The sequence below is a fragment of the Acinonyx jubatus genome, chromosome C2 (assembly GCF_027475565.1).
Source record: "Acinonyx jubatus isolate Ajub_Pintada_27869175 chromosome C2, VMU_Ajub_asm_v1.0, whole genome shotgun sequence".
Taxonomy (NCBI): domain Eukaryota; kingdom Metazoa; phylum Chordata; class Mammalia; order Carnivora; family Felidae; genus Acinonyx; species Acinonyx jubatus.
The window spans coordinates 98941766-98969183 of NC_069384.1; the positions used below are offsets into that span (position 1 = coordinate 98941766).

At 33.0% G+C, this 27418-nt stretch overlaps 1 protein-coding gene across 5 annotated transcripts in view; it reads left to right on the top strand.

The window, feature by feature from the left end:
• SI (sucrase-isomaltase) overlaps positions 1-27418 on the top strand; it is a 153973-nt gene that overhangs the window by 37214 nt on the left and 89341 nt on the right. The window contains exons 1-5 of one of the 5 annotated variants that reach the window (XM_053221242.1): positions 15641-15746; positions 18680-18797; positions 20073-20209; positions 26501-26618; positions 26920-27029. In XM_053221242.1, coding sequence (XP_053077217.1) covers positions 18680-18797; positions 20073-20209; positions 26501-26618; positions 26920-27029 — 483 coding nt within the window. In that variant the 5' untranslated portion in view covers positions 15641-15746. Of the gene's footprint in view, positions 1-15640; positions 15747-18679; positions 18798-20072; positions 20264-20985; positions 21068-26500; positions 26619-26919; positions 27030-27418 lie in introns of those variants that run through there. The other 4 variants (XM_015085747.3, XM_053221244.1, XM_053221245.1 and 1 more) reach the window with 4 other exon arrangements.

The window sequence follows — 27418 nt, forward strand, 5'->3', positions numbered from 1 at the left end:
TGGTTGCCAGGGTTTGGTAGAAAGGAGGGAGGAAAGGCAGAGTACAGAGGATTTTTAGGTCTGTGAACTACTCTGTATGCTACCACTCCTATAGTGGCAAATATTTATTCAAATCTATAGAATGTACAACACCAAATGGGAACCCTAATATAAACCATGACTCTGGGTATAAATGATGTGTCATTTAGGTTCATGAATTGTAACAAATGTACCATTCTGGTGGGGCATGTGAAAATGAGGGCAACAATGAATGGGGTGGTGGAGTTATACGGGAAATCTCTATACCTTTTGTGCAATTTTACTGTGAACCTAAAACTGCTCTTAAAAAAGTATTAAAAAAAGAAAATATGCTAAAAGGAAATAACTTTATATTTGAGGTAAAAGACAAAGAAACATAATCTTGTATGATGAACTACATTTGTGGTTTACTCAAAAACTATTTACATATAGGTGAAATTTCAATACACATACAATAATTATTTATATTGAGTTACTTTATATATTTTTTAAAATTTAAATTCTAGTTAACTCACAGTTTAGTTTTGGCATCTGGAGTAGAACCCAGTGATTCATCTCTTACATATGACACTTCAGTGCTTATCCCAAAAAGTTCCCTCTGTAATGCCCATCACCCATTGAACCCATCCCCCTACCCACCTCACCTACAGCATCCTTCAGTTTGTTCTCTATGTTTAAGAGTCTCTTATAGTTTGCCCCCCTCTCTGTTTTATTTCTTATTTTGGTTTACTTTTAATATTTAAAATGAGAATGAGAACTATCTGTTTAAAAACATTTAGCAAATTACATTTCACATATTGATTGTTCTAAAAAAGAAACAAATCATAAGCAAACAAACAAAATAGAAAGAGGTAGAGGACAACTGCCTTTAAAATTATTACACTTGATACTGGCACAAAAATAGACACACAGATCAATGGAACATAACAGAAAGCCCAGAAAAAAAAACCACAATTATGTGTCAATGAATCTACAACAAATGGGACAAGATAAACAATGGAGAAAGTCTCTTCAACAAATGGTGCTGGTAAAACTGGACAGCTACTTGCCAAATAATGAAACTAAACCACTTTTTTACAGCATACACAAATTCAAAATGTTTTACAGACCTAAATGTGAGGTCTAAAATCATAAAATTGCCAAGAGAAAGCATAGGCAGTAATATAACATTATCCATAGAAACATATTTCTAACTATGTCTCCTTTGGCAAGGGAAACTAAAGGAAAATTAAACTCTTGGGACTACACAAAAATAAAAAGCTTTTGCACAGTGAAGGAAAACAACAAAAGAAAACAAAACAATCTACCAAATGAGAACATATATATGTAAATGATATATCCAATAGGGGGTTAATATTCAAAATATAAAAAGAACTTATACAACTCAACACTAAAAAACAAATAATCCAATTTAAAATGGACAGAAGATATGAATAGACATTTCACCAAAGAAGACATATAGACAGCCAACAGACACAAGAAAAGACGCTCAACACCACCAATCATCAGAGAAATGCCATCATGAGATATAGTCTCACACCTGTTGGAACCACTAAAATCAAATACACAAGAAGTTAAGTGTTGGCAAGGATGTGAAGAAAAAAAAGGAAACTTCATGCACTGTTGCTGAGACTGCAAGCTGATACAGCCACTTTTAAAAAGTGTGGAGGTTCCTTAAAATTTGAAAATAGGATTACCATAAGGTCCAGCATTCTACTACTAGGTATTTACCCAAAGAAAACAAAAACACTAATTCAAAAAGATATATGCATCCTATGTTTATTGCAACATTACATACAATACTTAAGATATGAAAACAACACGTGACCATCAATATATAAATGGATGAAGATGATATTACACACATACACACACACACACACACACACAGATTATTACTTTAGCCATAAAAAAGAATGAATTCATCATTTGCAGCATCATGGATGAATCTAGAAGGTAATGCTAAGTGAAAGAAGTTGGTCAGAGAAACACAAATACCATGTGATTTCACTTATATGTGGAATTTAAGAAACAAAACAATAAAGAAAAGAAAGAGACAAATTAAAAAAAAAGAAGAATCTCAACTATAGAGAACAAACTAGTGGTTGCCAGAGGAGAGGTTGGTGAGGGAGTAAGTGAAAAAAGTGAAGGGGTTTAAGAATACACTTATCACGTGAGCAATGAGTGATGTATAGAATTATTGAATCATAATATTGTACACCTGAAACTAATATAACACTATGTTAATTATACTTGAATCAAAAACTAAATTAATAAAAAAATTAGTGTGAGCTGTATGAAAAAAATGGTTACACCTGAGTCATTGGGATGTTGGAGTTAAACATTATTTTGTTGTCTCTATCTCTCACTAAGCTGTGCAAGGCAATGCATTGTCTTTTTATTGTTAAAATCCTTGTGCCTAGAATAGTGCATGATACAGAGAAATTACTGAATAATTGCCAAATAAATTTTTACAATTTAAATGCAAAATGTATTTTATGATAATTATTTTACAGAGAATGTCTTTAAGAAATATAAGGAGTTAAGAGATTAAATTTTTACAAATGTATTTATGATAAAAATATGCTTAATACATAAAATATTTTACCTGGCAAGTTAATTTTATTCATTTTATCTATCGCATCACAAATTTATTGAATATTTGTTTCTAAGTTAGAGGAATAAAAGATAAAGTTAAATACACTTAAAATATATGTAGGGCTTAACTGTCATTAATAAGACAAGTTCTGAGAAAATTGTAAAGAAAGAAAAGTGTGATATAAACAGATTTTCTAGTACTTCTTTCTCTAATATATGCCTCTTCATAAGCAGATTCCATGGTTGAAATAAATATGATTCCATTTTGAGGAAAAACTCATTTGAGAAAATACTCTAACTACCCTGACTGTCATGTACAGTTCCTCCAACTTATTTACCTGAACTAAATTATCTGTTTTTAGTATTTGACTTTTTTAAAAAACAAAAGATATTTAGAGGAAGAAGGGTCAAGATGACAGGGCAGCATGGAAGTTTTCTGCTTCTTTCATCCCTGAAATGCAGCTAAATCAGCATCACACCATTTTGCACACCTAGAAAATTGGTCTGAAGATTAACACAACAAGATGCATAACTTGAACTGGAGAACTCGGCAGGTACAAGGCTCAGAGAGGTGAGCTGGGGGAGAGGGATGCTGCAGAGGGTAGAGAGCTGTGTTTGCTTGTGAAGGAAGGACAGAGACAGGGGGAAGAGTATAGGAAAAGCACTCCCTCTGAAAGCAGCTGGAGAGAAAAAACAAAGATTGGAAACATCAAGAGACTGACCAAGAAAAGGAGAAAGGAGAGATTTCAATACCATTAGGACTCTATAAACAGGGGAGCACAGATGGTAGATGCAAAATCCTCAATAAGATACTAGCCAATTGGATCCAACAATACATTAAAAGAATTATTCACCACGACCAAGTGGGATTTATACCTGGGATACAGGGCTGGTTCAATATATACAAATCAGTCAATGTAATACATCATTAATAAAGGACAAGAACCACATGATACTCTCAATAGATTCAGAGAAAGCATTTGACAAACATACAGCATCCTTTTTGGATAAAAATCCAGAAGAAAGTAGGAAGATCATACCTCAAGATCATAAAAACCGTATATGAAAGACCCACTGCTAATATCATCCTCAGTGAGGAAAAACTGAGAGCTTTCCTCCTAAGGTCAGGCACATGACAGGGATGTTCAACACATAATATTGTAAGTCCTAGCCTCAGCAATCAGACAACATGAAGGAATAAAAGGCATCCAAATCGGCAAGGAGGAAGTCAAACTTTCACTCCTCACAGATGACATGATACTGTATATGGAAAACCTAAAAGATTTCACCAAAAAAACTTTAGAACTGATCCATGATTTCAGCAAAGTCACAGGATATAAAATCAGTGCACAGAAATCGGTCTCATTTCTATACACCAATAATGAAGCAAGAGAAAGAGAAATCAAGGAATCGATCCCATTTACAATTGCACCAAAAAACATAAAATACCTAGGAATTCACCAAAGAGGTGAAAAATCTATACACTGAAAACAATAGAAAGTTTATGAAAGAAATTGAAGAAGACAGAAACAAATGGAAAAATATTCCATACTCATGGATTGGAAGAACAAATATTGTTAAAATGTCAATACCACCCAAAGCAATCTATATATTCAATGCAATACCTATCAAAATACCACAAGCATTCTTCACAGAGCTAGAACAAACAATCCTAAAATTTGTATGGAACCACAAAAAACCCCGAATAACCTGAGAAATCTTGAAAAGGAAAACCAAAGCTGAAGGCATCACAATCCAGACTTCAAGACATATTACAAAGCTGTAATCATCAAGACAGTAAGGTACTGTTACAGAAACAGGCACTTAGATCAATGTAACAGAATAGAGACCACAGAAATGGATTCAGTAATGTATGGCCAACAAATCTTTGACAAAGCAGTTAAGAATATCCAATGGAATAAAGACAGTCTCCTCAGCAACTGGTGTTGAGAAAACTGGATAGTGACATGCAGAAAAGTGAACCTGGACCACTTTCTTACACCACACACAAAAATAAACTCAAAATGGATGAAAGACCTAAATGTAAGACAGGAATCCATCAAAATCCTAGAGGAGAAATCAGGCAAAAACCTCTTTGATCTTGCCTGCAGCAACTTCTTACTCAACACGTCTCCAGATACAAGGGAAACAAAAGCAAAAATGAACTATCGGGACCTCATCAAGTTCAAAAGCTCTGCACAATGAAATAAACAACCAGCAAAACTAAAAGGCAACCAACAGAATGGGAGAAGATATTTACAAGTCACATATCAGATAAAGGGTTAGTATTCAAAATCTATAAAGAACTTCTCAAACTTAACACCCAAAAAACAAATAATCCAGTGAAGAAATGGACAAAAGACATGAATAGACACTTTTCAAAAGAAGACATCCAGATGGCTAATAAATATATGAAAAATTGCTTAATATCACTCATCATCAGAGATATACAAATCAAAACCACAATGAGATACCACCTCACAACAATCAGAATGGCTAAAATTAACAACTCAGGCAACAACAGACGTTGGTGAGGACTCAGAGAAAGAGAATGTCTTTTGCATTGCTGATAGGAATGCAAACTGGTGCAGCCACTCCGGAAAACAGTATGGAAGTTCATCAAAAAATTAAAAATAGAACTACTCTATGACCCAACAATAGCACTACTAGGTGTTTATCCAAAGGATATAAGTGAGCTGTTTTGAAGGGGCACATGCACCCCAATGTTGATGGCAGCACTATCGACAGTAGCCAAAGTATGGAGAGCCCAAATGTCCATCAGTATATGAGTGGATAAAAAAGATGTGGCACACACACACACACACACACACACACACACACACATTTAATATACACACACACAATGGAGTATTACTCGTTAATCACAAAGAACAAAATCTTGCCTTTTGCAACAATGTGGATGGAACTAGAGGGTATTATGCTAAGTGAAATTAATCAAAGAAAGACATATATCATATGATTTCACTCATATGTGAAATTTAAGATACAAAACAGATGAACATAAGGAAAGGAAAGCATAAATGATATAAAAACAAGGAGGGGGCAAAACATAGAAGACTCTTAAATATAGAGAACAAGCTGAGGGTTGCTGGAAGGGTTATGGGTGGGTGATGGGTTAAATGGGTAAGGGGCATTAAGGAAGATTCTTGTTGGGATGGGCACTGTGTGTTATACATAGGGTATGAATCACTGGATTCTACTCTGGAAATCATTATTGCACTATATGCTAACTAACTTGGATGTAAATTTAAAAAAAAAGAAGAAAATGTTTAATTTTAGGTTTTCTTTCTGTATCATTTTTGAGCACCTTCCATTTTTTATTAAAAAACATATATAGTTCCCCCCGGCTGCTTGAAGCTTGGCCACCGTCATGAACAACACAGTAACTATCCAGACCATGAAGTTCATGACCATCCAACTACTTCAGCAAAAACAAATGGTCATTGATATTCTTCATCCTGGAAAAGCAACAAAACCCAAGACAGAAGTTTCAAAAACGTAGCCAAAATGTACAAAACCGCAGCAGATGTCTTCTTTGTGTTTAGATTCAGAACTCATTTTGATAGTGGCAAGACAACTAGCTTTGTTTGGCATGATTTATGATTATTGGGTTATGCAAAGAAAAATGAACCCAAACATAGACTTGCAAGACTTGGACTGTATGAGAAGAAACAGACCTCAAGAAAACAGTGAAAGGAACAGTAGAACAGAGCGAAGAAAGTCAGGGGGACTGCAAACACTAGTGTTGGTGCTGACAAAATATGAGCTGGTGATTGGACAAAAGAAGGAGTAAAGATTCTTTTATCTGTAGTCATTGTGCAGATTTTTCATGAAAGGATTAATGAACTAAGAACTTAAAAAAAACTTATGTAAATTTGCAGCCACAAAAATCAAACAATATAAAACAAAATAATAAAGCAATGACTTTGATTTTAAATAACTCTTCCATTTATGAGGAAAACTAGAGTTGATGGTGTTTGTCATATATTCTTATAAATATTTTTTAGTATCTTTTCATGAATAATCTAATTATCCAAATTTATTTTAAATTGTGATAATTACTTAATATGAAACTTGTTTAACTTCTATTTTTCTAGTTCTTTGGAACTTCTGTTTTTCTAGTTCTTTGGTTATGTGTTCTCTATTAAGTGTAAACCATTTAGATGAATAAAAAATTCACTCAGAATTTAGGGGACTCAAATCTCTTTAGTTGGTGACATTTGACCTTGTCTTCTAAATTGGAGCATATAGCTAATAGATTATAATATCTCTGAAAAAAAATGTACTTGTATGTAAAAAAAAAAAACAAACTCGTTATTATAAAATCTCTAGGAGCAGATTATTCATTGGTGAATTCTACCAAACAGTTGCAGAAGAAGTAACACCAGTTCCAAATAAAAATTTCCGGAATAGGTAAGAGTAGGAAGCCCTTCCCATTTCATTTTATGAGTCCAGTTTATCCAGGTACAAAAATCAGGCAAATATATTAGAGGAAATTAAAAAAAACCAGCCAGTATCCTCACGAAAATAGACCCCAAAATCCTTAAGAAAATAGAAGCAAATGCAACCAACATTATTGAAAAAGATAATATATTATGACAGTATAGGATTTATTCTGAAAGCACAAGACTTTTTTCTATACTTATAAATCAGTGGAGGAAATTCACCAGTTTGACAAACCAAACAGGAAGAGTAATTTGGCCATCTCAATGAATGCTGAAAAAACTTTTAAGAAATTTCAATATCCATTTCAACAAACTAAGAGAAGAAAGTAATTTCTTCAATGTGATCAAGAGAATCTGTCAACAAACAAACAAACAAAACCCTACAAACATTATTCTTAATGGTGAAAGATTAAATATTTCCCTCTGATCAAGAACAATGCAAGGATGACTGCTCACATTGCTCCATTTAACATTTTACTGGAAGTTCTAGTAAGTGCAACAAGTCAAGGGAAAGGAATAGTAGACAAATGGATTGAAATTAAAGAATATAAATTTCTCAATAAAAGATGATATACATGGTCATCTATGTAAAAATCACAATGATTCTACAAAATGGTTTGGGAACTTACTATATAAGTTTAGCAAAATTATAGGATACAGGGTTGATATACAAAATTCAACCATTTTTCTATATTCTAACACAATATTTCAATTTGAAATAAGAAAATATCATTTAAACTAGCACCACCAAACAAAACCCTTATGTATAAATATTAAAATATGGACAATATCTGCATACTGAAAAATTCTGATGAAAGAAATCAAGGCCTTAGTAAATGGGAATATATACCATGTTTATGGTTTGAAAGACTCAATACTAATAACATATAAAATTTCCTTAAAGTGAGTTACAGATTCAATGCAATCCCAAGTAAAATCCCAGCAGGAATTTTAGGTGGAAGTCAAGAAACTTATTCTAAAACATACATGAGAAAAAGAGAATTAAAATTAACAAAGCAATTCTGAAAAAGAACAAAACTAGAAGACTCATCCTTCTGGATTACATGAATAATTGTGAAGCAATAGACAGTATGGTCTTTAAGAAAAGCTAGACATATAGATCACTGGAACAGAGTAGAAAGTCCAAAATGGACCCACACATGTATGAACAAAATTTCAACAAAGGTGAAAAGATATTTAATGGATAAAGGATAGTTTGTTTTTTAACAGTATTGCTGGGACAATTAGTTATTTACGTGCAAAAAAATTAAACTTTGCCGGAACTTCCACAGCATAAAAATTAAATCCACAAAGAATATAGTACTAAAATTATAAAACTTAAAACCAGAAAATTTCTAAAAAATAGGAGAAAATATCTATGAGCTTGGATAGGCATGGATTTCCTACATAGGACACCAAAAGAATGAACCAGTTAATTTTTTTAATTTATTTTATTTCAAGAGAGAGTGAGAGAAAGAGAGAGTGCAAGCAGAGGAGGGGCAGAGAGAGAAGAAGAGAGAAACCCAAGAAGTTTCCATGCTGTCAGTGCAGACCCTGACAAGGGATTCAATCTCATAAACAGTGAGATCATGACCTGAACCAAAATCAAGAGTCAGATGCTTAACCATCTGAGCCATTCAGGCACCTCTGAACTAAAAAACAAATAAACAAATAAATAAATATTGATCTTTAAAAAATTGAAAACAACTGTTCTTCAAAAGACATTGTTAAGAGAATGAGTAACCAAGCCATAGAACATGGAAAAATATTTGCAAATTATGTACATAATAAAATAATATATTTTAAACATGGAGTTCTGTGCAATTTTTACTGATTGTTCATTCTTAACAATGTGGAAATTCCCTCAGAAAGACTTAGATAGCAGGTTTCTAAACTGGCTTCACTGTTCTCAGCTTATTTGCCAAAGAAATATGGCCTTAAATCTCTAGTGAATATTTAGAAGTAGGTAAATCTCATAAGTGCTAAAGGAATGAGATTAATTTTAGACCAGCCTCTAGTCACTTTATTTTTATTTTTATTTTTCTCTACTATTATTTATAAAACTTCTTTTTCAGGAATGTATACATTAAATAGCCACTCCAGAGAAATCATGATCTGTTTAAATTCATTAGTCTTTTTTTATTGGCTATTTCCAATATGTGAATGAGTTTTCTACATTTTAAAACTAGTTTTTTCCAGGGCACTTGAGTGGCTTAGTTGGTTAAGCATCAGACTCTCTTAATCTCAGCTGAGGTCATGATCTCAGGATTTGAGAGTTCTAGTCCCACGCTGGCTCTGTACTGATGGCGTGGACCCTGCTTGGGAATTTCTCTCTCTCCCTCTCTCTCTGTCCCTTCCCCACTCTCTTTCTCTCAAAATAAATAAACTTTAAAAAATGTAGTTTTTTCCCACAATAAATCTCCTAGAATCAAAACATGGAAATAGAGTAAATAAAATTACAGCATTAACAAGCTGAAAATTGTTTTTCAAGGGCTGTTTTCAGGAACTAGATAGTATTTTCATCGATGTTTGCAATATAATTTCAATGATATTTACAATATTTAGAATGATAATTATAAAGATTATTCTGAAATTAATTTTAATTACTTCCATTTTATGTAACTTCACAGCACTGATAGTATTACAGGCAAAATATATTTTTACATATAATATGATTGAAATTTAGTAGGTAACAGTCTATTCTGTCCATTTGTTTCAGTGATGATTAAATGATAGGTTTTAAAAATTAACTTATTAGGAGTTCTCTGAAAACTTATATTTGAAATGAAACAGCCCCTTCCATATTTAAGTCCACAATTCACACTTCAAGAATGCAGAATAGAAAAAAAAACATAAATTTTTCCTATAAAATAGCAAAGCATGAGTGAGACTCCTTTTCATTTTCCTTTCCATTTTACAATCATTTATAGTGATACTATTAGGGTTTTTAAGATTTTTATTATCTTAATAGTCCCAGAGGTTTATGCCATATATGTGTACCTGTAGTTTTCTGGTTTATGAAAATACTTGACAAGCTACATAATGGAAGTCTAGAGAAGGTAATAAATACACATAATCCAACTACCAACCTCTTGATCCAGAGTAGACACATTTAATATTTCATCATTAAAATTTATTATCAATAAGCAATGTCTGTTCTTACAATCTGTATTAGATGAGTATAAAATGCTTTAATTAAGAGAGTCAAATTATTCACTGGCTCAAGGAAGGTAGATTATTTGTCTCTAATTGTATAGCTCAGAGAAAGGTTAATGATCTAGAGTGAACAGATAGTTTTTGTTTGTTTGCTTCAAGTTTTTTATTTAAATTCTAGTTAGTTAACAGTAGTGCAATATTAGTTTCAGTAGAATTTAGTGATTCATCACTTACATATAACACCAAGTGCCCTCCCTTAATACACATCACCTATGTAGACGATCCCCCCACTCATATTCCCTCCAGCAACCTTCAGTTTGTTCTCTGTAGTTAAGAGTCTGTTTTATGGTTTCTCTGTTTTTCCCCTATGTTCACCTGTTTTGTTTCTTAAATTCCACATGAGTGGAATCATATGGTGTTTGTCTTTCTCTGACTGACTTATTTCACTTGGCATAATATATTATTTTTTAATGCTTATTTATTTTTGAGAGAGAGAGAGAGTGTGAACAGGGAGGGGCGGGGGGGGCGGGGACAGAGGATCTGAAGTGAGCTCTGTGCTGACCGCAGCAAGCCTGATACAGGTCTTGAATTCACTAACAGTGACATCATGACCTGAGCTGACGTTAGATGCTCAACCAACTGAGCCACCCAGGCACCCCATATAGTATATTCTGGCTCCTTCCACATTGTTGCAAACGGCAAGATTCTGGGTTTTTTTTTTTTTTTTTTTTTTTTTTTATGGATGAGTAAATTCCATTGTGTGGAATGTGTGCATGTGTATATGTATGTATATATATGTATATATATGTATACATATGTGTGTATGTATATATACCATATCTTCTTTATTCATCAGTCGGTGGGCATTAGGGCTCTTAATATAATTTGCTATTATTGATAATGCTGCTATAAATATTAGGGTACATGTGTCCCCTCAAATAAGTGTTTTTGTATCCTTTGGGTAAATACCTAGTAGTGCAGTTGCTGGATCATAGGATAGTTCTATTTTTAACTTTTTGAGGAACCTTTGTACTGTTTTCCAGAGTGCCTGGACCAGTTTGCATTTCCTCCAACAGTATAAGAGAGTTCCCTTTCTCCACATCTTCGCCAACATCTGTTGTCTCCTGAGTTGTTAATTTTAACCATTCTGACAAGTGTGAGGTTATCTTTTTGTGGTTTTGATTTGTATTTCCTTGATGATAAGTAATGTTGGGCATCTTTTCATGTGTCTTTTAGCCATCTGGATGTCTTCTTTGGAAAAAATGTCTATTCATGTCTTCTGCCCATTTCTTAACTGGATTATTTGTTTTCTGGGTGTTGAGTTTGAGAAGTTTTTCATAGATTATGGATACTAACCCTTTATCAAATATCAAATTTCAAACCCATTTGCAAATATCTTCTTCCCTTCCATCAGTTGCCTTTTAGTTTTATTGATTGTATCCTTTGCTGTGCAGAAGCTTTTTATCTCGATGAAGTCCCAATAGTTCATTTTTGCTTTTGTTTCCCTTGTTTCTGGAGACGTGTCAGTTAGAAGTTGCTAAGGCCAACGTTAAAGAGGTTATTGCCTATGTTCTCCTCTGGGATTTTGTTGGTTTTCTGTCTCATATTTAAGTCTTTCATCCATTTTGAATTTACTTTTGTGTATGGTGTAAGAAAGTGATCCAGTTTCATTCTTCGCATGTTACTGTCTAGTTTTCCCAACACCATTTGTTGAAGAGACTTCCCATTGGTTATTCTTTCCTGCTTTGTCAGAGCTTAAGTGACCATGTAATTGTGGGCTCATTTCTGGATTTTCTCTTCTGTTCTGTTGATCTATTTGTCTATTTTTGTGCCAGTATCATATTGTTGTGAGTACTATGGCTTTGTGTTATGACTTGAAGTCTGGAATTGTAATGCCTCCAGCCTTGCCTTTCTTTTTCAAGATTGCTTTGGTTATTTGAAGTATTTCGTGGTTCCATACAAATTTTAGGATTTCTTGTTCTACCTCTGAAAAATGCTGGTGGTGTTTTGACAGGGACGAATTAAATGTGAAGAGTAATTTGGCTAGTGTAGACATTTTAACAATATTTGTTCTTCTGGGAGCCTGGGTGGCTCAGTTGGTTAAGTGTCTGACTCTTGATTTTGGCTCAGGTCATTATCTTATGGTTCATGAGATTGAGCCCTGTGTTGGTCACTGTGATGACAGTGTAGAGCCTGCCTTAGATTTCTCTCTCCCTCTCTCTCTGCCCCACCCCCACTTGTATGCATGCATGCATGTGCTTTCTCAGTTCCTCAAAATAAAGAAACCTAAATAATACATACATATATATATATATGTATATTTTTTTTTTCTTTCAGTCCATGAGCTTGGAATGTCTTTCCATATCTTTGGGTCATCTTTAATTTCTTTCATCAGTGTTTTATTGTTTTCAGAGTATAGGTCTTTCAGCTTTTTGATTAGTTTTATTCCTAGGTATCTAATTGTTTTTGGTGCAATTGTAAATGGGATTATAAATGATATTAGTTTTAACCCAAAGTGTATGTTTGATATGCATGATTTAACCACCATATGTTGGAAATTCTGAAATTTAGAAATTAGAAATTTAGAATTTAGAAATTAGAAAGTCTAAACAGAACAGAGTCCATAAAGAGAGTAGTTGAACACTAATCTGTTCTGTTTAGTAAAAGTGTCAATCACCAAGTATGGTTCCATTTCACTGTTGTGTTTACAACTTTTTTTGCCTATTGCACCCCTAACTCAATTTTTGTTAATTTACTTAATGCAGTTTTAAAATTTTGTACAGTTTATATATTAATAAATAAAAAAAAATAAACTCACAATTACTTTTAGATAAAATTATGTTTTAAGTTAAAACACATTTTTCATTATTGTATATAATTTTGTCATGTCTATAATTGAATACCTTTGTATTATAGTTTTGTTTGAATTTACCTCCTAGCAATTCATGAACACATTACTCCCCTGGTGGTGAAGTTAATGAATGGAACCAGAGCTAGGGTGGGAGGAAGTATGGAACAATGGAAACAAAAGACACTGCTCAAGCAAAAGCGCCTGAGTGGATCAGTTGGCTAAGCAGCCACAACTCTCCTGGTTCCAGATTCAGAGTCTCTGTCTAGCCCTGTGCTGGCAACGTTGAGCCTGCTTAGGACTCTGTCTCCCTCTTTCTTTGCCCCTCCCCCACTCACGCATGTGCTCTCGCATGCGCGCGCGCTCTCTCTCTCTCTCAAAAATAAATAAATAAACATTTAAAGAAACTGTTCAAGGCAAAGGCAAGCTCACACACAGCACCAGACATGGAAACCTGGATATGAAAGAGAAGGCATGAAAATTTCAAATCACATAAACTTTTTAAATCGAGAGAACAAACAGTATTACTTAAAATATATCTACACATAAAAGAAAATCTACAAAATATTAATTAAAACTTGACAGAATTAGTTTCAGTTCAAAGATGTGAAACACTGGAGTGTTTGATATTACTCTTAGAAGAGAAAAAAAAACAAAGGGTAGACAAATTGCTAATTAATTACTTTATTTTGAGCCAGTCAGAAAATTTAAATTGCAGAGAAAACAACTAACCTGAATTTTAGGATTAATCCATATAGTTGCATGAATCAGTATTCATAACTTCTATTCCTGAGTAGTATGCCAGGTATTGATGGGCACCTTAGTTGTGTCCAGGTTGGGGAAATTACAAAGCTTCTATAAACATTGATGTAGAAAATTTATAATCAATTTATCTATATTTATTTCCTGAGATTTTTATTGATATTATATTGAATATGTAGATCTAATTATGAAGAATAAACAGTTTAATAATTTTCAGTTTTCTAATCCATGAATACAGTTTATCTCTCCATTTATTTAGATCTTAAACTTCTTTTATCAACATTTTGTTGTTTTCAGAATAGTCTGCATATATTTGTTAGATTTATACCTAAATATTAATTTTTCATGCTATCATAAATTATCTATCATTTATATCTATAAAGATATATGTTAGATATATATCTCTCTATATATATATTTCTCTTTATATATATTTTTTAGATAAAAAATCTAAAAATCTAAAAATATATTTATATGTAATATATTAAGTTTCAATTTGCAATTACTGTTATGTAGAACATGATTGACTTTTGTACATTGACTTTATATTCTGTGACCTTGCTACACTCACATCCTGACTCTAATTCAGTATTTTGAATGACTTTTCCACATGCATAATTGTGTGCTATGTGAGTAGAGAGTAAATCATTCATAATTTCTATTACATTGGACTTCTGCCCACTGAGACAATCTAGAATGATTCTAATGTTATTTCCATATCACTGCTCTTTATATATTGGAAGTTCTCCTTTATATTCCCCCTGAGTCTTGACAGTAATCCATGTATTCACTTCTTTTACTCCTATTCAGATTGTCTCAAAAAACCAGTAACTGTACTTTGTGTGACCACATTATTTTAATATATATTCCTTTGAAAAGATAGTGCCAAGATCGTGTGCAGAACTCAGACACTAAGCACTTCAAATTGTAATCTCTGATGACAGAGCTGCAATAATGTTAATAGATTATGTTAGTGCATATAAATCTCACAATGACTCTTTGGGTAGATATTTTTATTTCCTCATTGTAAAGAGGTTTAGGCTTAAAAACATTAACAGATTTGCCCACAGTTTCTTAGGAATATGTAGTACTGCTGGCGTTTGGAACCAGGTCTCTTATATTAAATCCTTTGCTCCTAAACACTATACTAACTTAAACAAGTAATGTAATTGATACTATAATTTTACTGTATGAAATGCTGTTTACAATATAATTTTTGATAATTAAATTTGTGCTATAAATAAAAATATAGATAAAATTTTGATTTTATTTCTGAATTACTTATTTATATATCTCTACTTTTACATTTTAGTCTTACGGATTGGCTCAGTCTTTCAACCTTAAAGTTAATAATGAGACACAGGAAATAACTTTTATTTAATCATTGCTTTTTATATTATCTTCTATTTTATATCTATTTTATTTATCTTCCATTAAATATTATCTTCTAATTGTTAGTTCCTGCAAATGTTTTCCAGATCTACCTTACCAATATGTTTCTACATTTTAGTAATAGTTTAAATTTCACATAATTAGATAAGACAGTTATTCAAACAATATCTAAATAGTGAAAGAAATAAAATTATGAAAAAAAACAATATAAATAAACACTTTTATGTTCTTGGGCTAGTTCATAGCTTCAGGAATCAAAGAATATCTGAGGGCACAATTATTAATTAACTTAGATTCCTATACAGAATTATTTATGCAACTATTTTCAGGGTTAAGGTTTTTTTTCGACGCGTGTTGAAGTTTATTAAATGCTGACAGGCTGGTGAAGGTGCAATAAAACTTTATGAGTAGCTCCATATATATCTGAGCAGTTTCCTTGATCATAACTTTTGCAGCCTTACCCAGCTCTGGTACGGCATAGTGAACAGAACAGGCTATGAAATAAGGTACGTTTATGGATCATATTTCTTCATTACTTTCATGTTTCTAAGTAATTATGTATTCCTTTAATTCATGTTAGCAATATTCCTGTCTATTTGTACTTCTCTAAAAGAGAAAAGACAGCTTATTTTCATTTGCCATTTTAAATATATAGTCTTTGTACTAAAACAGGAGAAAACATTTTTAAATTTTTTTAAGATATGAGAATATTTTCTTTCCCCAGCTCTTCATTATAAGTGAATCAAAGCAAATTTTGTTTAACTACTTCATATAGAAAAAAGTAAGAATCAAAACATATCTTAAAATATGTAGAAATACTCTAAGTATGACTAAATGTATTTTATTTAAGAAAATATGTATAGGTGGAGTAGAATGCTACAGTTAAAAAACATTTAATCTTTTCTAGCAAATCTTTTTTACAAAGTCATTAAACTACCATCTAGTAAAGTATTACTCATTTTTAAAATAAATTTACACAGAAAGGACATCAATATATAATTTCCCGAAAAGTGTTTTGCTTAAAATTGCTGTGATCCAAAATGTGATCAATGTAATTACCACCTACAGCACATGAGCAATTTTAGTACTTACTGTTTATGAGTACTCACATGAGTAATTTAATTTTAATACATTAATTTTGTTCTTATTCTTCTGGATAAAAGAGGGTCTCCTTCATAACAATATGCATTTTTGTTTTTAGACTTTTCTTAAAAAAGAAAAGCACAATCCTTATTGGCTTCTTGATACCAAAGTAAGATATTACTTTGAGTGAGACAAACTTATCTGAAGTTAAACATTAAATGCAACTGTGTCCTTTCTCACATAACATTGAGCAGTTGGGTTTCATTTTCTCAACAACCTCCTATATCCTCTGTCACTTTGATTAAGTCTAGTTTACATTTGGGTTCTTTGAAGATTACAGATACAATAAACAGCTTACATATGTGTAATAGGAAATCATATGTTAAAATTGAATGCTAATACTACGTGGCAATGAGAAAAAATGAAATATGGCCTTTTGTAGCAACGTGGATGGAACTGGAGAGGGTGATGCTAAGTGAAATAAGCCATACAGAGAAAGACAGATACCATATGGTTTCACTCTTATGTGGATCCTGAGAAACTTAACAGGAACCCATGGGGGAGGGGGAGGAAAAAAGAAAAAAAAAAAAGAGGTTAGAGTGGGAGAGAGCCAAAGCATAAGAGACTGTTAAAACCTGAGAACAAACTGAGGGTTGATGGGGGGTGGGAGGGAGGAGAGGGTGGGTGATGGGTATTGAGGAGGGCACCTTTTGGGATGAGCACTGGGTGTTGTATGGAAACCAATTTGACAACAAATTTCATATATAAAAAAATAAAATAAAATTGAATGCTAATCTTTAAACATTCATTCATAAGGTGCAGTTTAAAAAATGAATTGTGCTTACTTGATGTCAGGCTCTGAACTACTTTCATGATTATTGCTCGTAAGAATAGAGCAATACAATTAAGGAAATTGACATATGTATAAAGAAGGGCAGTAGATATGCTATGTAATATGGTAAAATGGAAAAAAGGATGGATTAACTCTGCCTCTAAGAGTAGGAAAGAACTCACAAAGGACATGGCATTTGAACTGGCATAAATTGGAAGTGACCTAGAAAAGCAGATATGGAAGGATTGAAGAAAGACTAAACAACATGTACTAAGAAGATATGTTATACAAAAAAGATGTTGCAGTGTTGGAGTTAAGATGAAGGTATAATTCTGAAAATATTTTGGAGGTAGAACCAAGAGGCCTTTTGAATGAATGAATGAAAGAAGTTTTTAGGTTGGGGCAACTGGATATGAACTGATCTAGATAATTACAGAAGAGGCTAGGGTGAGAGGCCAAAAGTTTTATTTTAAAATCAGCAATTTATAATCATTATATTGCACAACTGAAACTAATACTGTATGTTAACTAAAATTTAAATAAAATCTAAGAAAAATAATATCTGCAATTTATTAAAGCATTTACCATGGAAATTCTAAATTCCCACCTGGGTATATGCCATTGAATAAGATTTTTATAAAAAATCGTAGAATACAGAAAAGTCAGGGAAACTTGAAGACTAAGAGAGATGAGAGATGTATGGTCAAAACTAAACTAAACAAATAAAATTTAAGATAATCGCTGGAAAAAAAAGCTCTTCCCAATCTACATTTAAGTATCCTCTGTATACTAACTGAAATGTATTATGTTATCAGAAAATAAGCACCTGTGTTTGATACAAGAGTTTAGTATATTTTATTTTCATTTTGAGGGAGGAACTTGGAGATCATGCAGTTCAAACCTTTTTTTAAATGACATCTCCCAAATATATACTGTATACATATATAATTTTTCACAATATTTTATATTTATATTCATATGTATATTCTTTCCAAATATATTTATATTCTTTTCCACAGTATTGTTATAAGAAAGCAGTATTGAAATTGAGATCCAATTGTATTAACTATGGTTAAAAATCATTTTGACTTTGAGAGACAATAACTTATTTTCTCTAAGCTTGAAGTTGCTAAGAAGCAAAATGTGGATAACATCACCTCCTTCCTAAAATTGTGAGAAGTAGGGAACACAGTGCAAGTGGTAGGTTTCTTTCACTTGAGAAAGGCCCTAAAATGAGAGAGCAAGGCACATCTGCTGAAAGATCTTTGCTTCGCTTTTCCACTACTTATGTTTCATCTTAGTTACCACAATAATGTGTACCACAAATCCACTCAGTTTATTAAAAATTGCAAGTGTTGTTTACATTTTTGCCAATATTTATTTAGATTATAAACAGAGCCGTCTGCAGTTCTGCTTGTGTTGTAGCTAAAAAAAGAGGAATGTATATACTTTAATGATAATGATGGTGGTGTACTGTAAGTACATATTTTACATTTTAAACATATATTTCTTTTCTTTCTTTAGATGGCAAGGAAGAAATTTTCTGGATTAGAAATCTCTCTGATTGTCCTTTTTGCTATAGTTACTATAATAGCTATTGCCCTAATTGCTGTTTTAGCAACTAGGACACCTGCTGTTGAAGGTAAGTAATGTTAAAAAATACTTACACATTATAGTGAAGTTAAAGAAACTTTACTCCATATTAGTTATAGGTTTTTAAAAGTTATCTACATGAGATGAAACGTTAAGAAAGATCTCTGGCAAGTTACATAATTACTCCAGTTTTTTCTATCTATTACAGTTATTTTAGTTAAGAGCTGTTGTAATTAAGGAATCTATCTGCTTTGACATTAATAACCTTCCCCACGTTGTGTTGCTTGAGGAATAGTGAAGAGGCAAAGGGATCAAGGTGTTGATGGAAGCAGGAGGAATAATCATCTACTGTTTTTAGTGAGGTTCTTCTAATTAATGGAAATACCTAGGTTTTTGCTCTGGCCTTCAGATACTTGGAAAATTGGGGGTGGGGGGGTGGAAAATCTATGGGACTTCCCTCTTTATTTTAGGCTCAGTATTGTTTTTTGTTTTTTGTTTTTGTTTTTTTTTTAAAGGAGAGAGGATGTATAACAAAAAAAGGATAGAGGGAAGGTGAAACAAAGCTTGAAAAGTTTATCTATTATTTTTCTGAATATTTCTATCCTCATTTACAGTAAATGCATACTACTCCTATCCACCTCACCTGCTTTCCCTTTTTCATCATTCTCTCTAGACCAAATCAGGACTGGAAATGATAATGTTACAAAGTATCTTCTAGTCTAACCATAGTTAATTTTCTACTGCTCTTAGTCATTTGTTTTACTTTTTTCTAGTATACTGCAAACTCACTACTTTGTGAAGTAACCAATTTTATTACCCATATCTGATTACTGGAAAGGTCTTATATAGAATTGGGATTTACTTTTCTTTGCTGTGCCCTGCTTTCTCTTCTGTCCACTCCAACGTGTTTTCTCCCTCTTACCTTTCTCTCTTGTGCAGTAATTCTTGTCTCTTTCTCTATTTCCTTCTCCCATCCATATTTCTCCATCTTCTTTCTTCATCTATAAAACACATTTTTTTGTAAATATGGTGGAATGTACATTTTGTTTCCTTTTGAATCTACCTCAAGACCTTCTGTGAAAATATTTTGGTTTTCTACAAAAACACTCAGTAGGGCTCTGCACAATTTTTAAATACCATTTGGATATCTTCCTTTGGTAATCAGGACTTGAAAGTGTCAGTTTTTTATTAATGTAAAATTTATTTTTATTTTTATTATATATAAACTTAGTTGTTCTTACAATGTAAGGTATTTATTACTCCCACAATATGAAAATATTAATTTAACACAGTGTTTTATTTTATTGACCTCTCTATTTCCTAGCGATTAGTAATTCTACTTCAAGCCCACCTACCACTCGTACAACCACTGTGTTTCCCGGTTCAGGAAAGTGTCCAAGTGAGCTAAATGATCCTATCAATGAGAGAATAAATTGCATTCCACATCAATTACCAACAAAGGTCTGCAACAAAACAAAAGACTTTAATGCTTTTTATAAATAGATATATATTATAGTAAGTATATTAAGAGAATTGCTCAATATCGGATCAATACCATATATTTAAAGATCTAGCCATCAATTGGGCTACATTTATCTTTTTCTTGTAGCTCTGTATAAAGAGATGAGAAATAACAGAAATTACTGAGCTTGCTTTCCTGTACTTCTATTCAATTTAAATTCACAACTTAATATTTTTCGTGCTTAACAACCTATTGCTAATTTTAAAAACCTTTATGAAATCTATTCTTGCAAATCTACTTCTTAAAAAAATTGTAACCTTTGAGAGTATGAGAGAGAGAGAGAGAAAGAGAGAGAGAGAGAGAGAATATGAGAGAAAATGAATGCTCCATAAAAGTATTTGTAATGATGGCATTAAGAATTGTCTGTGGAAATGGTGCCTGGGTGGCTCAGTCCATTAAGCATCTGACTGCTGCTCGGATCATGATCTCATAGTTTGTGAGTTCGAGCCAGGCATCGGGCTCTGTACTGACAGCTTGGAGCCTGTATCCTGCTTCTGATTCTGTGTTTTCCTCTCTCTGCCCTTCCCCCATTTGCGCGCGCGTGCTCGCTCTCTCTCTCTCTCTCTCTCTCTCTCTCTCTCTCTTTTGCTAGCTCTCAAAAATAAATAAACTTAAAAACAATTAAAAACAAGAATTGTCTGTGGAAAATAAAGTAATATGATATTTTGGAAAATTATTATTTTTTAATTATTTGGTAGTTTGGGAGAAGCCCAAATGGAGAAAATTAAGGGTAACTTAATGGATTCATGTAACCCTGAGTTGACTCTTCCTAGTCTTCATAACCTATGAGAATAAAGGTCAGTGAAGGTGTGTGTTTGTGTGTGAATGTGTGTGTGTTCACAATTTGCAATATCTATGTAATCTATAATACCCACGTAATGTAAATATATATTAATTATATATTATATATTATATTATATATGTTAATGTAATATGCATATCTATAGTATATTATTTATCTATTATATGCATGTAATATGCAGATCTATAATATATGTTATCTGTAATAGACATATCTGAATCTCACCTCTCTCACTCTTTTCATCACAAGCAGATTAAGTAAATGAACTATAAATTTTTCTATTAGCCTTAACCTAAGCTACCTCATAGTTACCACATAATTTTTTTAATATTTGCTATGAAAAGTAGCAAATGTATGAAATTTTTCTTAGGACAGTATTAGGAACAGTTAGTCTTTATAGTTTACCTAATGATAATAGAGCTGGATAAATAGTGTTTACTGTGACACACTAAGATAATTGGCCAGATATTCTCTTTAGGTGTATTCTTCTTAGGGAACAATTGAAGCTTAACATAGAATTCTATTAGGGACAATATGGACTGCTAAGATCTTAAAGGGAAATGACATTAATTATTTTATTTTATTTATTAGTTTGAAGGCTGTATTTACTTGTAATTTATTATTTAATTATTATATGTTAAGTTTTTAGTTAAATTCTAGTTACTTAACACACAGTGTAATATTGGTTTCCGGAGTAGATTTTGCTGATTCATCACTTACATATAACATCCAGTGCTCCAGGGAAACAATATTTAAAAGCTAATTGTTTAAGGTTTTGATGGCTACTATTAGTTTTTACTGTCAGCCTGTAAGGTTGCTAAAGAGTGTTTTCAATGTGAAACAAATTAAACTTACGAATTTAACAAATTTCAGCTAACAAGTATTTGTCATTTAAGAAAAGAAGGTGAACTTATTTTAACAGCAGCTATAATTCTACCCAGAATGTATTAATCAGCCTGGGCTTCTATAATAAAATGCCAGGCTGAGTGGCTTAAATAATTACATTTACTTTCCCACTGTTCTGGAGACTAGAAGTCATGATGCTACCAGTGTTGGTTTCTAGCGAGACATCTCATCCTGCTTTGTAGACAGCTGGATTCTTGTATCTTCATTTGGTCTTTCCTTTGTGCATGCACAGAAGGAGAGAGAGAGTATATATGTGACCGTGCTCTGGCATCTCTTCCTCTTTTTATGAGAGCACCAATCCTTTCAGATTTGCATCCCAGCTTTATGTCTTCATTTAACCTTAATTACCTCCTTGAAGGCCCTATCTCCAAATACAGTCATATAAGGGGTCAGGGATTAAAGCTTCCTACCTAAGAATTGTTGGGGGACACAGTTCAGTCCATAAAACAATCAATTGCTGTAACTATAATAATAACAATATTATTACATGTAGTTCTATATGTATACTAACACACATATAATAAAAATAAGAAAAAAACAAATTTATTGTATTTTTATCCACCAAAGTTTATGACTATTGATGGGTATTTAATGTGTTTTAATTTTTTGCTTTTTCCAATTAAGAAAAAAGAAAATTGAAGTTCACTCCTATGTGGAATTTGAGAAACAAAACAAATGAGCAAAGGGGAAAAAGTGAGAGAGGCAAACCAAGAAACAGATTCTTAACTATAGAGAACAAACTGATGGTTACAAGAGGGGAGGTGTGTGTGTGTGGGGGGGGGCTTAAATAGGTGATGGGGATTAAGGAGGGTACTTGTGATAAGCCCCAGGTATTTTATGGAAGTGTGGACTATGTTGTACACCTGAAACTAATACTCTGCGTTATGTTAACTAACTGGATTTTATTTATTTTTTATCAAGTTTATTTGTTTTGAGAAGAGAGAGAGAGAGAGAGAGAGAGAGAGAGAGAGAGAGAGAGAGAGAGAGAATGAGCAGGGATGGAACAGAGAAGGGGAGAGAGAGAATCCCAAACAGGCTCCACACTGTCAGTGCAAAGCCAGTCATGTGGCTTAGTCCTATGAAACAGGAGATCATGACCTGAGCTGAAATTGAGAGTTGGACACTCAACTGACTGAGACACCCAGGCACCCCTGTCTCATAGAGTTCTTGAAGGGACTAAACATGTAATGCACTGAAAGCACTCAAATATTAGACATGATTATGAGCACCTGTTCCTTCCCAGCGGCTGTCCTAAGCAGCTAGCTCACTTAAACAGGAACAAGTCTTCATGGGATCATTCACTATTGTGTTCTTGCCTCATCTGTTTCTCCTGAGCAAAAAGAATGATACTGCAAATATCCAGTTACTTTCATGTCATTAACAATTCTGGAAGGGGTTCTTTAAAAAAAATTTTTAATGTTTATTTATTTTTGAGAGAGACAGAGCGTGCAAGCAGGGGAGGGCAGGGACGGGGCACAGAATCTGAAGCAGGCTCCAGGCTCTGAGCTGTCAGCACAGAGCCCAACTTGGGGCTCAAACTCATGAACCATGAGATCGTGACCTGAGCCGAAGTCGGACGCTTTAAGTGAGCCACCCAGGCGCCTGGAAGGGGTTCTTTTAACTCAAGAGTTTACAAAGATATCAGAAGTGACTAATTGAGAATGACTGAGCTCACATCATAAAATTAATTATATATAGATTATTAAGCCTAACTGGAATTTAAATAAAAACAAGAAGTAGCTTTTTAAACACTATTACAATAATAGGGGAAAATGCCTGTAATCTTGAAAAATAGGCAGAATGACTAAACATAAATAATAATTATCAAAATCTCTAAAGATAAACCAAAATTATCCATATTTTAAAAACAATGAGGATTGGGCGCCTGGGTGGCTCAGTCGGTTGAGTGTCCGACTTCAGCTCAGGTCATGATCTCACAGCTCGTGAGTTCAAGCCCCGCGTCGGGCTCTGTGCTGACAGCTCAGGGCCTGGAGCCTGCTTCGGATTCTGTGTCTCCCTCTCTCTCTGCCCCTAACCCACTCACATTCTGTCTCTGTCTCTCTCAAAAATAAATAAACATTAAAAAAGCTTTTTTAAAACAATGAGGATATACAGTTTTGAACTAGTATTTTGTTGTGTATATGTAGTGGTATGAATGATATGTCCTCTACAAATTCATGTCTACTTGGAGCCTTATAATATGACTTTATTTGAGCCTAGTGGCTCAGTCAGTTAAGCATCCAACTCTTGATTTTGGCTCAGCTCATGATTTTGTGATTCATGGGATCAAGCCCTGCATCAGGCTCTGCATGGACAGCACATAGCCTGCTTGGGATTCCCTCTCTTCTCTCTCTCTGCCTCTCCTCCCACTCTCTGTCTCTGTCCCTCTCTTTCTCAAAATAAACATTACTTGGAAATAAGATCTTTGCAGATGTAATTATATGCTAAATGAAATCTTGCGATTTGGGTGGGTCCTAAATCCAATGACTGGTGTCCCTTCAAGAGAAGGGGATGACATACAGAGAACCACAGGGAAGAAGGCAGTGTGAAGATGGAAGTACAGATTTGAGTATGGTGTCTTCAAATCAAAAAATGCCGACTTTCCAGGAGCCATCAGAAGCTATGACCAGACAAGGAAGCAGTCTTTCCTAGAGCCTTGGACAGAGCATGGTTCCGCTAGCACCTTGAAGTAGGACTTCTAGATTCCAGAACTGTGAGAGAATAAATTTCTGTTCATTCAGACAATCCTATTAGAACAGCCCTAGGACCCAAATATAGTATGTTTGGAAGAACTTCATGTAACTCCATTTTACTATATATTTTTTTTATTTTAGCAAAATGTGATTATAGTTTGCTTATTTATATTTTCTTAACAGCTTTACACCTTCCCAAATCCATTTCTCTATGTTTAGTTCTACCTCTCAGTTTTGTACCAACATTTAAAGAGCTTTTTGTAAAGATTACCATAAATGACAATTTTTTGTGTGTGTAATTATCTCTTTCTATTGCTGGGAGTACTTCTGTAAGTTCTATAACTAGAGGGAAAATTACCTGATCAGAAGTCACACGTACTTTAGATTCTGATAGGTAATGAACCCCTAAAATATCAGGTCAAATTGTACTTCCATTTTCAATGTACATGTATGTATGTTTGTACTTGTGTGTGTGCATGTGTATGTGTATCTGAAGCCAGTTTAATTTGATGTTAAAGTAGGAGATAAGTTAATATGTCAGCCTCTGAAAGAGTAGCTTTAAACTATTTTCAAGACAAATAGGCAAGAAAAAAAAACACACAGATGCTCAAATTATGAAAGTGTGTAACACTATTAAATTTAAATATTAAGTAGATTTTTAATTATACCAATGTTAACACACAGAATTACCATGTGCCTCAACTTTTTACATAAGCATATATAGTTTTTTCCACTTCACATAATCTTTCCATACAGATCATAAAACTACTCAGGAGCTCAGTGTTTTGCTTTATTCTTTGGATATAATGGCTACAACTAGTTACAACCTGGCACATAAATTAGTTTAATTATTTACTTAAAATATTAAACTAACAAGTGGCTGGAAATAACTGCCTTAAACATGTTATGTAGGCTTGAATTCAGAGCCATGTCTTCATCTTTATACACTTACTTGTAGCTTGATACATAATTGATAGTCAAAAATATTTCAGTTCTTCTGTATTGACTATGTGACAACAGAATACATTATAATTACTCATAGGGCAGACTTTTAAAAAAACATAGGCTTAGTAGTAGTAGATCTTGGAATCTGGGATTGTGATACCTTCAGCTTTGTTCTTTCTCAAGATTACTTTGGCTACTTGGTGTCTTTTGTGGTACCATCCTAATTTTAGTATTATTTGTTCTGGTTCTGTGAAAGATGTTGTTGGTATTTTGATAGAGATTATATTCAAACTGTAGATTGCTTTGAGCAGTATATTCAAATAAAAAAATTAAAATCAAAGACATAAAGAAAAACATAAGTTTACAATAATGTGCACAGATATGTAAATTTGATAAATCACAACTCAGAGTATCAATTTCTGATAGGGTGTAATTAATTCACATTATCAAATATTTATATTTCTGCTAAGTGAAAGGAACAAGAGAATAGATGATTTTGTTTAATTTTTTTAATGTTTACTTAGTTTTGAGAGAGAGAGACAGAGACAGAACATGATGAGCAGGGAAGGGGCAGAGAGAGAGGGAGACACAGAATCTGAAACAGGGTTCAGGCTCTGAGCTGTCAGCACAGAGCCCAACACGGGGCTTGACCTTAGAACTGTGGGATCATGATCTGAGCTGAAATCTGATGCTTAACCAAGTGAGCCACCCAGGTGCCCTGAGAATACATGCTATTTTAACATACGGTATTCTTGAAGAAATAAGCTTGTTTTCCAGGCATTTAATTCAAACATTTATTGGAATGGATGTTTAAAAACTAGGTATTAACACATGATAACAGTACTAATCATATGATATGATTCCTTTTATAAATGTTTTAACAGGCAGTTTGCTCAGAGAGAGGCTGCTGCTGGAAGCCATGGAATGACTCTCTTATTCCTTGGTGCTTCTTCGCCGATAATCATGGCTATAATGTTGAGAGAATGATAACAACAAGTATTGGTGAGAAATGTTCCATCATGGTGATCCAATATAATATATTTTAATTGGAAAACAAAAAATATATTTTAAATTTTTCTTTGGGAAAATATCTTAAATAGAATCAAGTGGGAAATTTGTATGCAAGAATGTTAAAATATGTTAGATCAAGGATTTTATTTTTGCAAGATTGTATCTTCCAAATAATAAAAGAAGTCATTATTTGTAATAAAGGAAATATAATTATAAAAATATGAAAAATATTTAATAATTATTACTCTTTATAAATAAAATCACTCGCACCAACTTTTTTTCTTCCTTTAAGGGCTTGAAGCCAAATTAAACAGGAAACCTTCACCTACGCTCTTTGGAAATGACATTACTAGTGTTCTTATCACAACTCAAAATCAGACACCCAATCGTTTCCGATTTAAGGTTTGTTTTTTGATATTTATAAAGAGGAATTAATCATAAAAGGAAGTTATGAGCACATTCTTCATCTTACCAAGACATTTTCTCTCTTAAGAAATACTTATTCCAAAGCAAAGGACTAATTGGACTAGTTATTTCAGTTCTCTGAGCCTGTTTACTGAAATGTATCATAAGAATAGTTTCTCTGGCAGTCCTTTTTGAAAAATTTCATAATACAGTCAATGTAAAATATTGGATACAGTGTGTTGAGAAGAGTAAACACTCAATAAACTTTAGCAGTTTTTATTACTTCAACCATAGACTATGATGAAGGATTAGTTTAAAATTTAATTTGAGAAACATGTTAATTGTGGTGTATACATGTGACTTATACTTACTAGTTCTTTTTACAG